Here is a 16,059-nt window from a genome sequence, read left to right on the forward strand (position 1 = left end):
ATTGAAAATACCTATTTTCCCTTTGCAAAAAATATATCTGTGGGGGATACTTTGAGGTCACACAATGCACTTTGAGCCTTATACCTAGTGCAATTTTTCCTGTATCCTTGTTTATTTACTGAACTCCATTTTTCATTACTCTCTACCATCATATTTTTCTATAAACTTGTTAGACATTTCAAATTATTTCCTGAATAAAGTAGAATAAAACAACACATTTCAAAAATCTTTTCTCTTAAAGCACTTAAGAAAGCATATTGGAATAATTAAAAATTATTAATTATTTATATTAATAATATAAAAGGGTTTCACCATGGAATTTCCATGCATTCATATGCAAAGTAAAATATATATTATATATTTTTTCTTTTTTTCCTCTTTCTTCTCCCCATCTCCTCTGTAAACAATCTTGTTTACATTTAAATGTTGATATGTGAGCAGTCAGACTAATAAACTTCTTTTCCTATATAACTAATTGGTACAGAGGTATGTAGTTTACTAACAATGACTTGTTCTTCTATAGCTCCATTAACTACAGAATCTATGTCAGTGTGAGATTAATGATAAATCATTTGTATGATGGCCAATATAGGAACAAAGAGAAAAATGACAGTGCAGATAATTTTTATCCAAAAGAGACTAGAGGAGGAAGACCCAGAGTGTTTGAGCACACGTGTTCTCAGGGGTTTGAAGATGCGGTCTCTCTGAGTGAGGATGGCTGTCCGGGCTCCGGCCCATTTCCCTGGCCCCTGCAGACGGTACTGATATGGGGTGCAGGGACCAAAGAAAATCTCCTTGGCCAGCTTTGTATCCCAGAGGAGGAGAGAGAAGAGGTTGGGTTTGACTCCTAAATCGGAAGCAATTTCATCCATGTAGTCAATATACTGCACTCGATGTATATCTCTTGGACTATTCACAAACCTGGAACAGGAAGAAAAATATTGAAAGCCTTATATTGGGTTTCATTCATTATTGTTTTCTGAGTTCCCAATAAACTTTATTTTTGCTTGTTTATTGACTTCATTATCTTCTACTTAAAAATATTCTTAATTTTATACACAGGCCTTGACTTTTCTTAGAACACTATGGTCTCTAAGCTCAAGATGTGAATCCTTAATGTCAACCTTCCCAAGTGCCCACTAGAGTGACATGCATAATAAAAATATTGAATGAATGAAGGAATGGATGAAACCTTGGATGTTGATCCTCTTCCATGCATAGACTCTACTGTATAATTCTGCTCACCAATGAATGAGTTGAATAGAATAGCATTAAACTGAATTTTTCAGCATATGCTTTCAATTTACATGAAATATCTTTCCCACATGTTAATTTTGTACATCAGATATATACTTGAGTATCCCTAGAAGGTCATAAATTGTTCCACATATGTGGAAAGTTGAAAACACCCTAAAATCAGTTGGGTAAAAGAAAGCAAAACTGAAATACTTTAAAAAATATTAATACCTGTCAAAACATTGGGAGGAGCTATATTATTATTTTTAAAAGAACATTATAAAATGCAAATAAGCTAAATAGCCAAATGAAGAAACAAGAAAAGAACACACACACACACACACACACACACACGCAGGCAAAGGCTAGGGAAGGCAGCAATAAAGCATTAATTAAAGCAAAAGACTAAATTCAAGAAACCAAGAAAAAATATTAAAGGTGGTTACTTGCAAATTAAAAACAAACAATAAAATAGAGAAATTTCTTGAAAATTTAACCAAGAATAGAAGAGAGAAATCTATATAGTATTTATAAAATCAGTCAGAAAAAGATTTGATATGAAGATGTAAAAATATTTTCCATGTAAAGGTGTGGGAGAACTTAAAATAAGAAAATTATTATATATATAACTGCATGCTTGAAATTTGCAAAACTACATGAAAATGATAGAAAATGATAATTTTCTAATAAAAACATTTTTAACAGAACAGAGGAATGTAACCAGACCAATAAGAATGGATACAATGAAAATGTGGTCTGAGAATTATTCCTAAAAAAAAGGTCAGCCCCTAATATTCATAATAATTTTAAGTTTTCAAGTAAAATTAATCTTCACCCTATTTAAGTCTATATCTGTTGTTTTTGAGTACACAAAAGCACTAAATATTTTCACTCTTTTTCTAAGAATGGTATAAACTTGATTATACAATATAACAAAAGTATACAAAAAGGGACAAAGAAGTAGAAAAATCACAAACCAATTACATCTATGGATAGATTGTAGCTATAAAACTATAAATACAATTCTGTCAATTGTGTTTCAGAGTAATCATACACAATGGCCAAGTAGTCTTTATTTCCAGAAATTAAGAACAGTTTAGTTTAAGAAATACATTACTATAACTGATGGCTATCCCATGTCAATAGTGAAAATCCATGTTATTTTAGAAACATGGGCAAAAAGCACTTGGTGAAATTCAATATCCGTTTCTTTGTGAAAAGTGGGAATGATAAGACACTGTTTCAACCTCATTAAACAATACTGTACTTAAAAGTGAAATACTGGAGGGGTTCTGGAATAGAGTGCTATTATTTAAGATCATCCTGTAAGTTACCTCTAAGTTATTTTAACAGAAAAAAGGCATAAATATGGAAATGAATCAAAATGGCAGTTATTTTTATTGTCTACCTAGCAAATCTAAAATGGCCAAATATATATTTATTATACTCAACAAAGCAAGATTTGTTTAAAAAAGTAAATGTATTTCAAAGAGTAACTTTCCTAAAATCAGAAATAATCAGAAACAGAAAGAGAAATCCATTTATTTTATCAACAAAAATATAAACTAAGAATTAGCTTTACCAGAGACCTAATACCACAAAAATTATGAATGATATTTTCATGTCATATCCAGTTTCAAAGTTTATACTGTCAAATTAGTTATGAAATTGTAGTTTGGTAACCTTTCATTTCCTCCAAAGTCCCCCTATGTATGCTCTTGAATGTAAGTTTATTACAAAGTGAACAGAATAGGTGTCTAACCAATTAATGTTATCATTGAACTAAAAGTACCAGATCACATTTAGGTAGGTACAAACTATGTAATGGGAAATACCAAAATTCTGTCTAGATTAATTTACTTTAAGCAACAATTAAGTTTTCTTACTCTTTTGCCATTTTCCTTTTTCTTCTATTGATGTCATTCATCATGTCACTCTCTGAGGGTAATTTTTTCAGTCCTAAGAAAGAGTGACAGAAAATTGAGGACTGTCAGGAGGGTTGGGAAAGACAAGCAAATAAAAAGAATGGTTTTGAAAGAAAATAGTTATAATCGGTTCTTTATGGAATTCATAATGAGAGCTTATTAATAAAATACAAGAAAGATAAACTCCTTTACACCATCATCAGGTTGTTAGGGGGTAACTCAGCTTTCCTTTAAGGGAGGTAGGTTTTGAGTTGTTTATCAGTTTAAATCTATGCTCAAAATTCGTGCACAGTAAGAATTCCCATTGCATGATTTTATTGACACATAATGTTTACAGATACTTATAAGTTACAGTGTGAGGTTTTGATTCATGTATATATGAGGTAATAATTAACTCAGGGTAATTAGCATAACCATCATCTTAAATTTTTATCATTTCTTCATGGTGACTACATCCAAGAGCCTTTTTTTTAATTGTTTTGAGATATACAATACATTGTTGTTAACTGTAGTTACCTTGTCATGCCATACAACACCAGAACTTACTTCTCTTATTTAACTGTGATGTTTTACCCATTGACCAACCTCTCCTCATCTTCCTCCATTCTCACCAGTCTCTGATAACCTCTATTCTGTCCTCAGCTTATATGAGATTTTAGATTTCACTTAGGAGTGAGATTGTCTTTTTGTGTTTGACTTATTTCACTTAATATAATATCCTCTGGGTCCATTCATGTTGCCAAAATAATAGGGTTTCACACATATCTTTGGCCAAGTAATAGTTAACTATGTGTATATAGCCACATTTTCTTTAGGCATTCAACCCTTGGTGGAGATTTAGGTTGATTTTATATCCTGGGTTTTAAATACTTGTGAAATAAACATGGATGTGCAAGTGTCTCTTTAACATGTTAATTTAATTTTCTTTGGTTATATAGCCAGTAGTGGGGTTTGTTGGATCTTTTTAAATCTTCCAGTGTCCTCAAACTCTAAGTGATCTGCCTCAAAAGTCTTATCTGAACAGACCCTGACATTGAATTCACACTAAAAATAATTCTCAGTCCTCAGAGCAACTGGTTAAATTTTTATTCTCACTGTATTTTCATAAAGTATGCAGTGATGGGAAGTTTTCTGGCAACAATAACTGAATTAGTAAGAAAATAAATAATTTTTAAAAGATGGTTTATGAGGCTGGGGGCATGTCTCAAATGGTAGCGTGTTTGCAAAGCAAGCTCAAGGCCCTGAGTTCAAACTCCAGGACCCTCCACTCCAAAAGGTGTTTATGTGTGCATGTATAGGTCAGAGGAGAGAAGACATGAGTGAGAAAAGGCACAATAAAATCAGGTGAACCGAGAAAGTGAGTTGGTTCCCCTTGTTGCCTTATCAGTACAGTGGGAAAGGTTGATACCTACACAATAAAGTATAATAGCATCGTTGCCCTCAAAGCAGAGAAGCTAAAGCAGATACTTTAAAGCAACTGAGGCCAATAGGAGAAGGGGACCAGGAACTAGAGAAAATGTTAGGTCAAGAAGAATAAACCTAGAAGGTAACACACATGCACAGGAAAGCAGTGCATGTCAACTCCCTTTATAGCTATCCTTATCTCAACTAGCAAAAACCCTTGGTCCTTCCTATTATTGTTTATACTCTCTCTTCAACAAAATTAGAGATAAGGGCAAAATAGTTTCTGCCAGGTAACGAGGGGGTAGGCTGGGAGATGAAGGAGAAGAGAGGATGGGGGGGGCGGCGGGAGGGGGGAGAAATGACCCAAACATTGTATGCACATATGAATAAAAAAAAAATGACTCAAGCTTGTGGTAGTCAGAGACAGGCACTTAGAGGCAACTTAGAGACATCTCTCCAACCTAGGGACTGGGCTCCCCCGCTTATTCTGTCTCTCTTTAAAGACACTACTCAGGCATTTGTCTATGAATTTAAAGTGACCCACTTACTATTCCTTCTTATATACTGCTAGTTTCCACAAACTCTCTTTCTGCCTGACTCTTCATTCCTATTTGATGTAATCCAGATATAGAGTGCTACTTTATCTACTCATCGCACCCTCCCTGCCCAGGATCAGAAAGTAGTAAAATTTGAACTTATTTCCTATTATAGTGACTATTTCATCTTCTATAGGAAGAACTAGAGGCTCCTAAGCCTGGTTGCCCCCTGAATTCCAGGGAGGAAACTATGTTGTCTCCTAGCACCAGAGTGATGGTGCAGCAGGCATAAACTGTATACCAGACAGGTAAGTGCTACAAGGAAGAATATCTGTCATTGTAACAAAGGTTATTGTGTGAAGGACTCCCGGGTCACTTGTTAGACAATTAAGCCTCCCCCTGACCCAGGTAAAAGAAATATCTCATGAAAGGCAAACTATAATCACCTAATCCAGTTTTCCTTCATTTCCATTTAGAGCAGAATTGCTAGCTGTTGTTATAATGGAACCCCAGTTTACCTGGGGGCATTTGAAACCATCAAGTGCTATGTAACACTAATCTAAAAGTATGCTCTACACAAGTACTGTTAAAACACCATTTAGAGGATGAAGTGTACCAAACATGGAAGGAACAGATCTGTAAAAATAGGTCATTCCATTCCACTGAAATACCATTTTGCACCTGTGAAGTACCAATTAGTCTCCTAGATATACAACTAAGAGAAATATGTATATTGGTTCAACAAAAGACATATTTTAGGTTGTCATGGTATCATTTTAAAAATAATAGCTATAATTCCCATCTGTAAAGAATGGGTGACATACATATATATGTATATCTTGAAAGAATAAGTATTTGGGGTACTATATAACAGTAGAAATAATTGCAAAACATGGATAAATTTTATGGATATTATGATGAGAGAAAGAAGCCAAGAAAAAAGGAGGGCATAGTTTATGATCCCATTTATTAAAAGGAAAAAAGTAAAATTAATTGTTGCTAATAGAAATAAGCATAGTAGTTACCATTGCTGGTGCCATGGACAATGAGGCTAGAAAATAGTGCAAGGGGAATTTCTGAGAACAGGCTGTGTTCTTTATGTTTCTCTTTTTGGGTAGAATTGGGGTCTGAACTCAGAGCTTCATGCTTGCAAAGCAGATGCTCTACCACTTGAGCCACACCTCCAGCCCAACTGGCTATGTTCTTTTGGTCTTTATAAAAATCCTAACAATGGGTTGAGTGTGCATGTGTGTGTGTGGTGCTGAATTTGTGAGAATTTGGCAAGTTGTGATGTAGCCATTTTGTATGTATATATTATACTAAAATAAATCTTTACCAAGTTTATACTTTCAAAAATTTCACTCTTTGAAAGGGCAATCAGTAATGAGTAGGAAACAGAAAATACAATAAGCATGACATATATTTTTTTAATTACTCTCTCATATAGTCACCACCATGCCATCCATTTGTCATCTTTCAAAATACCTTTGGTGTTATTTGTTACTCCTTGTATTTCCAGTGAGTTATTTATGGTGGAAATCAGCAGAGAAAACATATGCTTGTTAGGAGAAAGGGAAGTCAGATATATAAAAGGAAACCAACATACCAAAGTAGAGTTATGCTTAGAGATTTTTGAGGAGAATCAAATTAGTTTACTACCTGAAATGACTTCACCGAGAGAAGAGTCAAATGACTTCAGAAAATGAGTGATGTGCTTAAGACACATAGATGCATATACACGTCTCACTAAGTGAAAATTAGTGCACCATTTAATTTCCTGACTCACCCTAATTGATAATTTTATGTCTCAAAGTATAGAGGACTTAGAGGAGGGCATCCATACTTTGGATCCCATTCTGACTCATCAGGGACGAGCCATCCTGAGATGACCAAAACCTGACTTATCATTAATTAGAGCATGGAAAATTTGGTCACAGCTATTTGGGAACATGGCCATGTGGTCCAAACAGTTTACTCTGGTCCTCAGAAACTATAATGCAACTCTGCCAAACTTGAATCTGATTTCTTTCTTGTACCAACTTTGTTTTGTTCAGAAGCATCAATTTGGGTAAGGACTTGGGAAATGAGTCAAGACCATGAGTCATACAATCCACGTCCCTGGAGTTGGATAGGAAATAAAGTACCTTTCTGAATGTATGCCCATAAGTAAGTTCTCCCTGTTTGTTTTTCTACTATGATGAATCTCTGCTTCCATAGTCTCACTCAAATCAGCTTTCTGCTGGAAAGAATCAAATGAATGGATACCCAAAACTCAATGTAACCTGATTATAATTTCATGCGTTTAAATTTTTATTCCTTAGATGCTTTCATTTAAACAGAATTCTCACTTAAATTAAACGTCAAAATTCTAGAGCACCCTCTTATAATCAATTTCTAATGATGAAATTTCAGGAGACTTGGTAAAATAGTAGAAGACAAATTAAATAGAAGGCCTGTAAATGCTGTTTTCATCTGAATGTATAATTGTGAACCTACTTTGATCCTGTAGAAGACCAGTACATACCTGCAAACACATGTACCACCCATCGGCTTTGGAGTTCTGATGTGGGGATTGTGGCTCCCACTGGCTGGAGGATGCCAATGAAAGCCAGTGTTGGCTTCTCCAGCTGAGGAGGGAAGACAAACTTAAACATGGAGTGCCGGCTGTCCAGGATTGCTAAGTCATCCTCCAGAAAAGGGAAAGAGAAGGTGTAGCCCGTGGCAAAGACAATAGCATCAATGCTCTCTTCAGTTCCATCTTCAAAAATGGCCGATGTCTTGGTGAACTCTTTCACATTTGGTTTCACCAACACTCTTCCAGTAATTATGTGATTTGGCAGGTCATCACCAAAAATCGCCTGATGACTGAGAAATCTACATGATAGGCAGTGTAATATCAAGAACTGAGTATGAGTTTTCTTCAAAAAAAAAAGTTGTGTAAGGTAAATGCTCAGGAAGCTGCTATAGTATTTTATTACTTTTTTAGTATTTATAAAAAGCTAGTACTGGATAAGAACATGATTTCAGAGTCATAACTGGGCCTCCATATTGGTCCTGCCACTTGCCAGCTGTGAGAATTTGGATAAATCATGAAAAACTTTAGCATCAGTTTCCTATCCTGAAATATAATAATGTTGTAACAATCACATCAGATTGTTCCAGTCAAATGATAAAATACATTAAGTGTATTTTTAGATTAATAATATTTTTGTGCTATAATTATAAGACCATATTGTGCTGAGCAGGTGATAATAAGCAGTAACTTTATTTAGATAACGATATTTTTACCAGGAATGAAATCCTTCACTTTTAACATATATATTCATCTTTGATATCACAAAAAGGTTGACATTGATTGATCTAAAGGTGCATCTGCACGACTTCAATAGTGAGTCTTTAATGGAAAATATCCTGGTTGATGGTAGATCTGAGGGTAAATGTGGAATCATAGTTTAGAATTTAGGGAGTGAAGAGAAGGTATTTGACAAGTGAAAGTGAAAGAGAGGTAAGTAGAGTTGGGCATAGTGAGATGGTTTGTGAGATCAATGAGATAAGTATATGTGTCTACTCCCCCATTCCTCACCATCACACTTTTTCTTATAACTTAGTGCAATAACCAAGACTTCCTTGGATATTCCTTATCGAAATAAATGCTACCAAGAGTTGCAGTGCCCCCCTTTATTTCTTATTCCTGACACACAGCATCTAAGTTCTGCTGACTAGTCCAGGAGCTTAAGCATATTTTTTGCTTGCCTTGAAGTCTAGACTTTACCTATGTTTAGGCTGTACCCATAATTAGCATGGTTAAACCTTGCATTTAATTTATTCTCCATCCATCTGTTGATCAGGAATGTTGGACAGAATTTTTGGACTGTTCTATTGTAGCGAGTGAAGAGTGTGGTGTCCATGGGATTTCCGTTATCCCAAACCCTGGTCCATATCCACGTACCTTGTCTTGTGCTGAGGAAAACCTGCAAGAGACGAGTTGTTCTGTAACAATTTTGTTTTTTCCTCCCCGGGTATCATATCCTCAGAGTATTTTTAAATTGCCAAGGAAATAGATTAACTTCTCACATCACCTCATCCACTTTGTTTGCATTCCTTCCCCTCTCTTAATCTATACATTCAATTACTTAGTTTCTGTCATTTCACTTATTGTTTTCCTGGATCTATTTCCATTGTAATGTTTCCTGTAGCTGTTCTAGAGGTCTGGAATCTCTTAGGTCCCAGAATATGAAAAAAATTTAACATAAATAAGCTATTATGTTGGAAATTAGAAATTAGTATTCAACTTCCCCCTAAGCTCTTTCATCTTGAATTTATGAATCATGGAGATTTATCTGAATACAAAGGCTGGGACAACAGCAAAAATAAAGAAGGATAATTTACACTGGGAATTTTCACACATTTACTAACAGAATATTGGATTTGAGAATTATAAAGCATATGAAAAACAGAATGTACATCATGAGAAATGTTTTACTCTTTATTTTGAGTTAATTAGCTGAGACTTTGAAAGAATACTGCAGCTTTTTAATGAAAATTTGACCACTAGCTGTGATGTCATTATCATTGAGGTCTCTGACTCATGTATCAGTTATAAGTGTTTCTAACTCAGAAATCCTGTCATGGGTAGGTAGCATTCAAAATGGCTGATTGTATATCACTCATACAGAAAACTTTAGGTATTAGAGATCGTGTGTCTCTTATTGGAAAACCTGAATAAAAATTTAAAAAATGAACTTTGAGTTATGTAAAGTGATCCCTCCATGCTTTTAACAAGTCAACAATATTCATGGCAGACAGCAGATTGCTTCTCTTTTCCTACTATTTCTCACAGTGAGAGTCCACAGAATTTCTGCTCTATTCTTAGCAACTTATTCATAGACCAAAATATTTTTACTCAGAGTTGTGCATATTGATTTTTATTTAAACTTTATTTCCAATATGAAAACTTGATGTTTTCTGTAAAATTCATTTCAATTTGAAATTTCCCATCTCCCTACCATAAAAATATGTAGATATTGCTAAGACATCTGACTCTTATGTGATTGTTTTCTTTTATGACACCAATGCATTATGATTTGGAAGTATGCCACTATTTTTGTTTTCTGTATTCTTTCACTCATCAAGAGCTAGAAGAAAAAGATGTGACATTGCCTTATTGAGCGGGCAGTCAAAATTGGGATAACACTACTAAAGAAACAGGCAAAGTCTAGACTCACATAGTCCTTACTCTACAGGGCTGAAGCTTCCTCCCAAGAACAGAATCAGTGTATAATGGCAAACCTGTTCAGCAACACGACTGATCTCGCCAGCCACATCTGCTCCAGAATTTCCGATGCCAACCACAACCACTCTCTTCCCCACAAAATTGTCCAGATTCTTGTACTCCCAAGTGTGAAGATACTTGCCTCTGAACTTCGTGATCCCTGTGAGGAAGGATAGAATCCTCCAAATCACAAACAGAACCGAAAAAGGCTGACAAAATTTATTTTGAACTTAAAGTGTATGTTACTTAAATCCTTTTCTTTCTTGTTAGTCAGTTGTTGCCAATACTATAGAATGGGATTGCCCAATGACCAAACCATTCAATGGTAATGACAATATGGCTAAGACTCAAATCAAAGCTTACTAATGTTCTGTTTTTAAATATCAAAATTTTCTCAATATGATTACTCATGTCACTAAGGGAGTTGCTATCATTTTCTTCTTGTCTATGCATATGTAAGGAATTGTTTGTACCTCTGTACCTTCACTTTTTGTACCTCTGCTAAGGAATTCACAAATATGAAAAGATTCTTAGTAATGTAGAGTAGTGCTTGTGTAAAAGAAACTGAATGCAAGCCACATACGTAACTTTAAAGTTTATAGCAGTCATGAAAAATATGTAACAAATCCTATTAATTTTTTTTGTGTGTGGTACTGTGGTTTGAACTCAGGGCCTTGCACTTGTCAGGCAGGCACTCTACCACTCTGTCAGCCCTTTTTTTGTATTGGATACTTTCAAGATAGGGTTTCATGATCTATTTGCCCAGTTTGGCTTCAAACTGAGATCCTCCTGATCTCTGCCTCCTGAGTAGCTAGGATTGCAGGTATAGACCACCACCGACTGGCAAAATCATATTAATTTTAATAGTGTGTTTTATTTAACATATCATGCTCTAAAAACTTAACATATAATAAAAACACAGTTATTGGGCTGGGATGTAGCTCAGTGGTACAGTGCTTGCCTAGCATGCGTGAGACCCTGGGTTCGATCCCAGCACCAAGAAAGATTAAAAAAAAAACCCACAGTTATTAATGTGCATTTTATTCATTTTTATTATGTCTTCATGGTTTGAGATTTATATTACACTGAAAGCATATCTCAGTTTGCATTAGTCATATTTTAAATGCTGAACAGTAACACATGGCTAGTGGCTGCCCTGCTGAACAATATAAGCCTTGGTGATTAGAAGTTTCAAAATAGGTTGAAGAGAAATTTGATTATATTTCAAAATTATTGCACAATTATGGCATAAAGCCTAAAATTATTTTGGCATATCCTTGTTATCCATTGAATGTTACCATGGTCTCTAAAATATCTTCTGAATTTTTGCCTTCTGAATCCTACTATCATTACTTCATGTGAAACTTCCATCATTATCTTTTTAATGGATGGTTAAAAAATCCTCATTATTGAACTTCCTGCTTTGTTTCCCCTATTAATTAATCTTCCACAGAGCCTTATCTTTATGAAATACTTGCATGGTCATGTACTCACTCTGCAAATATGCACATACAAGCACAGGTTTTTTCATTGACCTTTAACACACCTCTCCCTGCCCACCCACCTGCTCAAGCTACGTCAAATGTGTGCTATTCCCTGAGCACCCCCAGCTATTTCACATGCTACTGTTTTTCACATACTGCTTGCTCTTTCTGGAAGACCTGGTCCAGACCCTGTTTGCCTGAGAAATTCTTAGTTTTCAGTTCCAATGCAACTTGTTTTATCAGATCTTTCGTGAGTATTTCATAAAGTCACCACACCTCTTTTATATCCCCACCTTGCCATGCAAATACCTTTGCCTACTGCTTATCATGCAAGCATTGACAATCTTAGAATCTCAGGATTTTTATTACATACTCATCAGTAAATACCTTCAAAATCCTCTAAGGGCAAATACTTTTCAGTGTAATGGCCACTGCAGATCATGACTCCATCAAAGACATATGTTTTCTGCTTCCCATCAGCTTCTACCACAACATCCCACTGGCCGGAGGATGAAAAATCAGGGCGCTTCCTCACACTGCACACCTTTGTCTGGAAAACAAAGAAAATAAATAGGCTTAGTTCTAGGACATTGTTTTTCTCAGTCTTCATTTTTACTCTAGAATTCTGTGTTTACATAAATAAAATAGGTTGTAATTTCTCTATTCAGGGTTCCTGGATCTTTAGGAAAATTGTGCACATAAATGTTCTAAAATTATCATTTCCCAAGGATCATGGTATTTTAGAGAACAAAATGCATTGATTTTGTTTACTATAGCCTATATTCTTATTTAGTAAAGTTAGTTGAAAACTGGATTTCGGGTTCAAACTGTGAGACAATGCTCTTCTGGTGAAGGAGAATAAGACAGAATCAAATCTTTGCCAACCACGAGAATGAGGGCAGCATAATCTTTCTTTCAGAATTGTTGTGGGAAATGCAAATTGAAATCATGCCTCAGCTTTGCCCTGACCAATCTACAGATGATGAGCAGGGTTTTTACTCTTACCAGAAACTGGATGTGTTTCATAAGCCCAAAGTGCCTGGCGTACATCCTGAGATACTCCATCATTTTGGAATGGTGCATGTAGTTGGGATAATGGTCAGGAATAGGGTAGTCACTGAAGGCTGTCATCTCCTTGGACGTGTTGCAGGTCAAAGATTTGTATATCCCAGGACATCCACTTTTAGGTGTTTCCTACAAGAAATAAAACAATCCATGGATTCCAAGATCCAGAAACACAACAAAAAATGTGGTAGGGATGAGCATACTTGTGGTGCTATGTTTATTTTTCATTAAAAAAATCATACTTGATGGTTAGTTTCTACAATATTGCTCAATAAAATGGAAGCATGTGACTCACTTCTTAGGATGGGACCTCTTAGCAGAATTGTGTTTATAGTAATAGACCCAAAGTGATAGCACTACAGGAAAAGAATTACAAGTCTAAAAATGAGACACACAATCAAAATGAACAAAATTTGAACAAATGAAAAGGGACTTGGAAAGAGAATTTTTCAAGGGAAGAACTGTACCACAATTAAAGGAATTTTGTTTTATGAAAAGGTGCTAGACAAAAACATTGCATGATTTGGAATAAATAAATCATGTGAGATATTTAAATTTTTTAAAGGAGAAAAATTAGATAAATATGACAAGTATTTAAGAACAAAAATGACTTCTTTTTTAAATGTTTTTTATTTCAGTAAAACACATTATTATGTGAAATAACAATATTATGTGAATAATGATATTATTATTATATTATTACTTTCATGATTATCGTTATCATTAGTATTTTGCAGTGCTGGGAATCAAATCCAAGGACTTGTGCATGTTAGGCAAGTGCTCTATCACTGAGCTACATTCCCAGCCAAATGTTGTTGTTAAGGGTTTGTTTACTTCCTTCTGCTCCTCTGTGTTATAGTTTGTATGTATGTGTTATATACAGTTTGTGTTATATATAGTTTGCATGTGTTATAGTTTGGATCTGGAATTCCCCCAAAGGTTCACATGTTACCTATCTTGTGCTGTCATTTAGAAGTGTGAAATCTTTGGGAGGTGGGGCCACTGCAAGGAAGCCAAGCCACTGGAGGGATACTTCTTCAGGATTTTTGGAACCCCGCCCTTTCTCTTTGAATCTTAGCTGTCACAACATGAACAGATTTCCACAGTCATGCTCTCCTACAGACCTAAAGCAAGAGGACCAAGCTACCAAAGACTGAGACCTCTGAATCATATTCCAAAATAAACCTTTCCTCTTATTTACTGATTTTTCTCTAGTACTTTGTGATAGTGATGGAAATCTGACAAAGATTTCCTTTAAGTTTGATGTCATTACATTCATAGCCACACATACCTTTCTTAGCAGTGACAGTTTTTCAGCATCTAATAACACAAAGCATTGTAAAGGGTGATCATGTATGTTGGGTATTGAGGAAAATGTCAAAAATAATATTTAGGAGATCTTTGGTGCTTTCCCAAATTTGATAGAGGCAGAAGAACTCTACACAATTTCTGAGTTTTAGTTTTCTTGGATGTAAAATTTTCAACTGATATCAGAAGTATTCCATGTGGGGTCATCAGGGAAATGAAAGGGAACAGGACCCTGCAAGCACTCCAAAACTTTCAAGTTTATCTGAATAAGAGATATTACTACTTTGAAAAGAATACTTGAATAAATAATTTAGATGTTATCAGTGTTGTATTTCCTATTATAAAGAAAACATCTCTCTCATACACAGCGTCATAGTTTATGAGAGTATTTATAAAATTACCTCATATCTCCACAGTCCTCCAATGTCATTGCTGTTTTCAAAACACATAGGCTCCAGTCCCTCTTCCAAGCAGCTCTTAATGGCACCCAATCCACTGACCCCAGCACCAATCACTGCAACTTTTTTTGCACTCATGTTCTCTTGAATAAAGAAGAATTCTTTCAGTTTTGTTTTGAGAAATGAAGTCAGGGTTCATTTCCATGTCAATGTCCCCCTTCCCTTCAGCATTCTTGTCATTTGTTTTCATAGAACTTTGAAACTTAATTTAGAATATATATGTACACACACAGATTTTACATATATGTACACATAACACAGATGCATACATGTATTGTTGGCTCTTCATGTAGTTGGATTTTGCATCCACAGATTCAACCAATTGCAGGTTGAAAATATTAAAAGAAAATTTTCATCTATATTTAATATGTGCATATACTTTTCTTGTCATTGTTTTCTAAGCAATAAAGCATACAACTATATGCATAACATTTACACTGTATTAAGTATTACAAATTATCCAGATTTGACTTAAAATACATGGGAGGATTGAATAGACAGTGTTGCTGTTTATTGGCAGGACCTGGGTGATCAGAGCCAAAAAAGATGAGGGGACTATTGAGTCATGCTTAATAGCCACTTTAATGAAGATCACTTCTGCTTTTTATAGGCTGGTTTTTTTCACAGAGAGCATTTCGTCAGAAAAAGCATGCCAAGTATTACTTGTAAAGGTTATATTAGTACCAGGAAGCACAGTTAATATTAACTCTATCTTTGTTATGTGTCTTTTAAAACAGGAACAGGGAGGCAGGAGAAGCACACAGTCAGCATAACCTTCTTATTTACATCTGAAGGACACGAAGCCATCTGGGGAAACTTGAGGATTGCTATTTTTCTGGACATCTGGTCCCGAGACCTTTGCCTCAGTTCCTTGAAGCTTTCTCAGAAGGCAAGATGCCAAATCACACAGGCACAGTACCACTGCTGGCTCCAACAGATTGTATGCAAATACAATATAATTTAATATAAAGCACATGACATTCCACAGATGCCTGTCTGTAGGGGGTTCCTGGAACCTAGTTCTGGTCCTAGGGCTGATATGATATCTGTATCTATATCTATCTATTTATGTATATCAGTGCATATATATATATATATATATATATATAGTCTCTCTCTCTCTGCCCAAAAAGTTAAGTGAGAAAAATGTTGAGACAAAGATTTTATCTCCTCTTTGAAGTTTTTCTTGACCATTTTAATTCTCTTTAACCTTCCCTCCAATTCCTTCTCCTACACATAATTTTCAACACACAGTTTAAAACTCCACTGAAGTTTTCTATTTTTCCAGTCCTTTACATTATTTTAGATGTGGTCTATTCCTCCTTCAACTAGGTGATGAAGTTGTGAGCATGAGTCCACACCACAGTGCCA

The 16,059-nt window shown here is 35.2% G+C and overlaps 1 protein-coding gene across 1 annotated transcript; it reads right to left on the reverse strand.

The window, feature by feature from the left end:
* Positions 1 to 445: 445 nt before the first annotated feature.
* LOC109700419 (flavin-containing monooxygenase 5-like) lies at positions 446 to 14,766 on the reverse strand. The gene is given in 9 exon segments (XM_020185592.2): positions 446 to 921; positions 3,123 to 3,195; positions 7,626 to 7,975; positions 8,874 to 8,889; positions 8,892 to 9,072; positions 10,391 to 10,533; positions 12,245 to 12,407; positions 12,863 to 13,051; positions 14,632 to 14,766. Coding segments are annotated over 9 exon segments (1,614 nt in total). The 3' UTR covers positions 446 to 557.
* Positions 14,767 to 16,059: the final 1,293 nt, after the last annotated feature.

This window comes from Castor canadensis, chromosome 11 (assembly GCF_047511655.1).
Source record: "Castor canadensis chromosome 11, mCasCan1.hap1v2, whole genome shotgun sequence".
Lineage (NCBI taxonomy): Eukaryota > Metazoa > Chordata > Mammalia > Rodentia > Castoridae > Castor > Castor canadensis.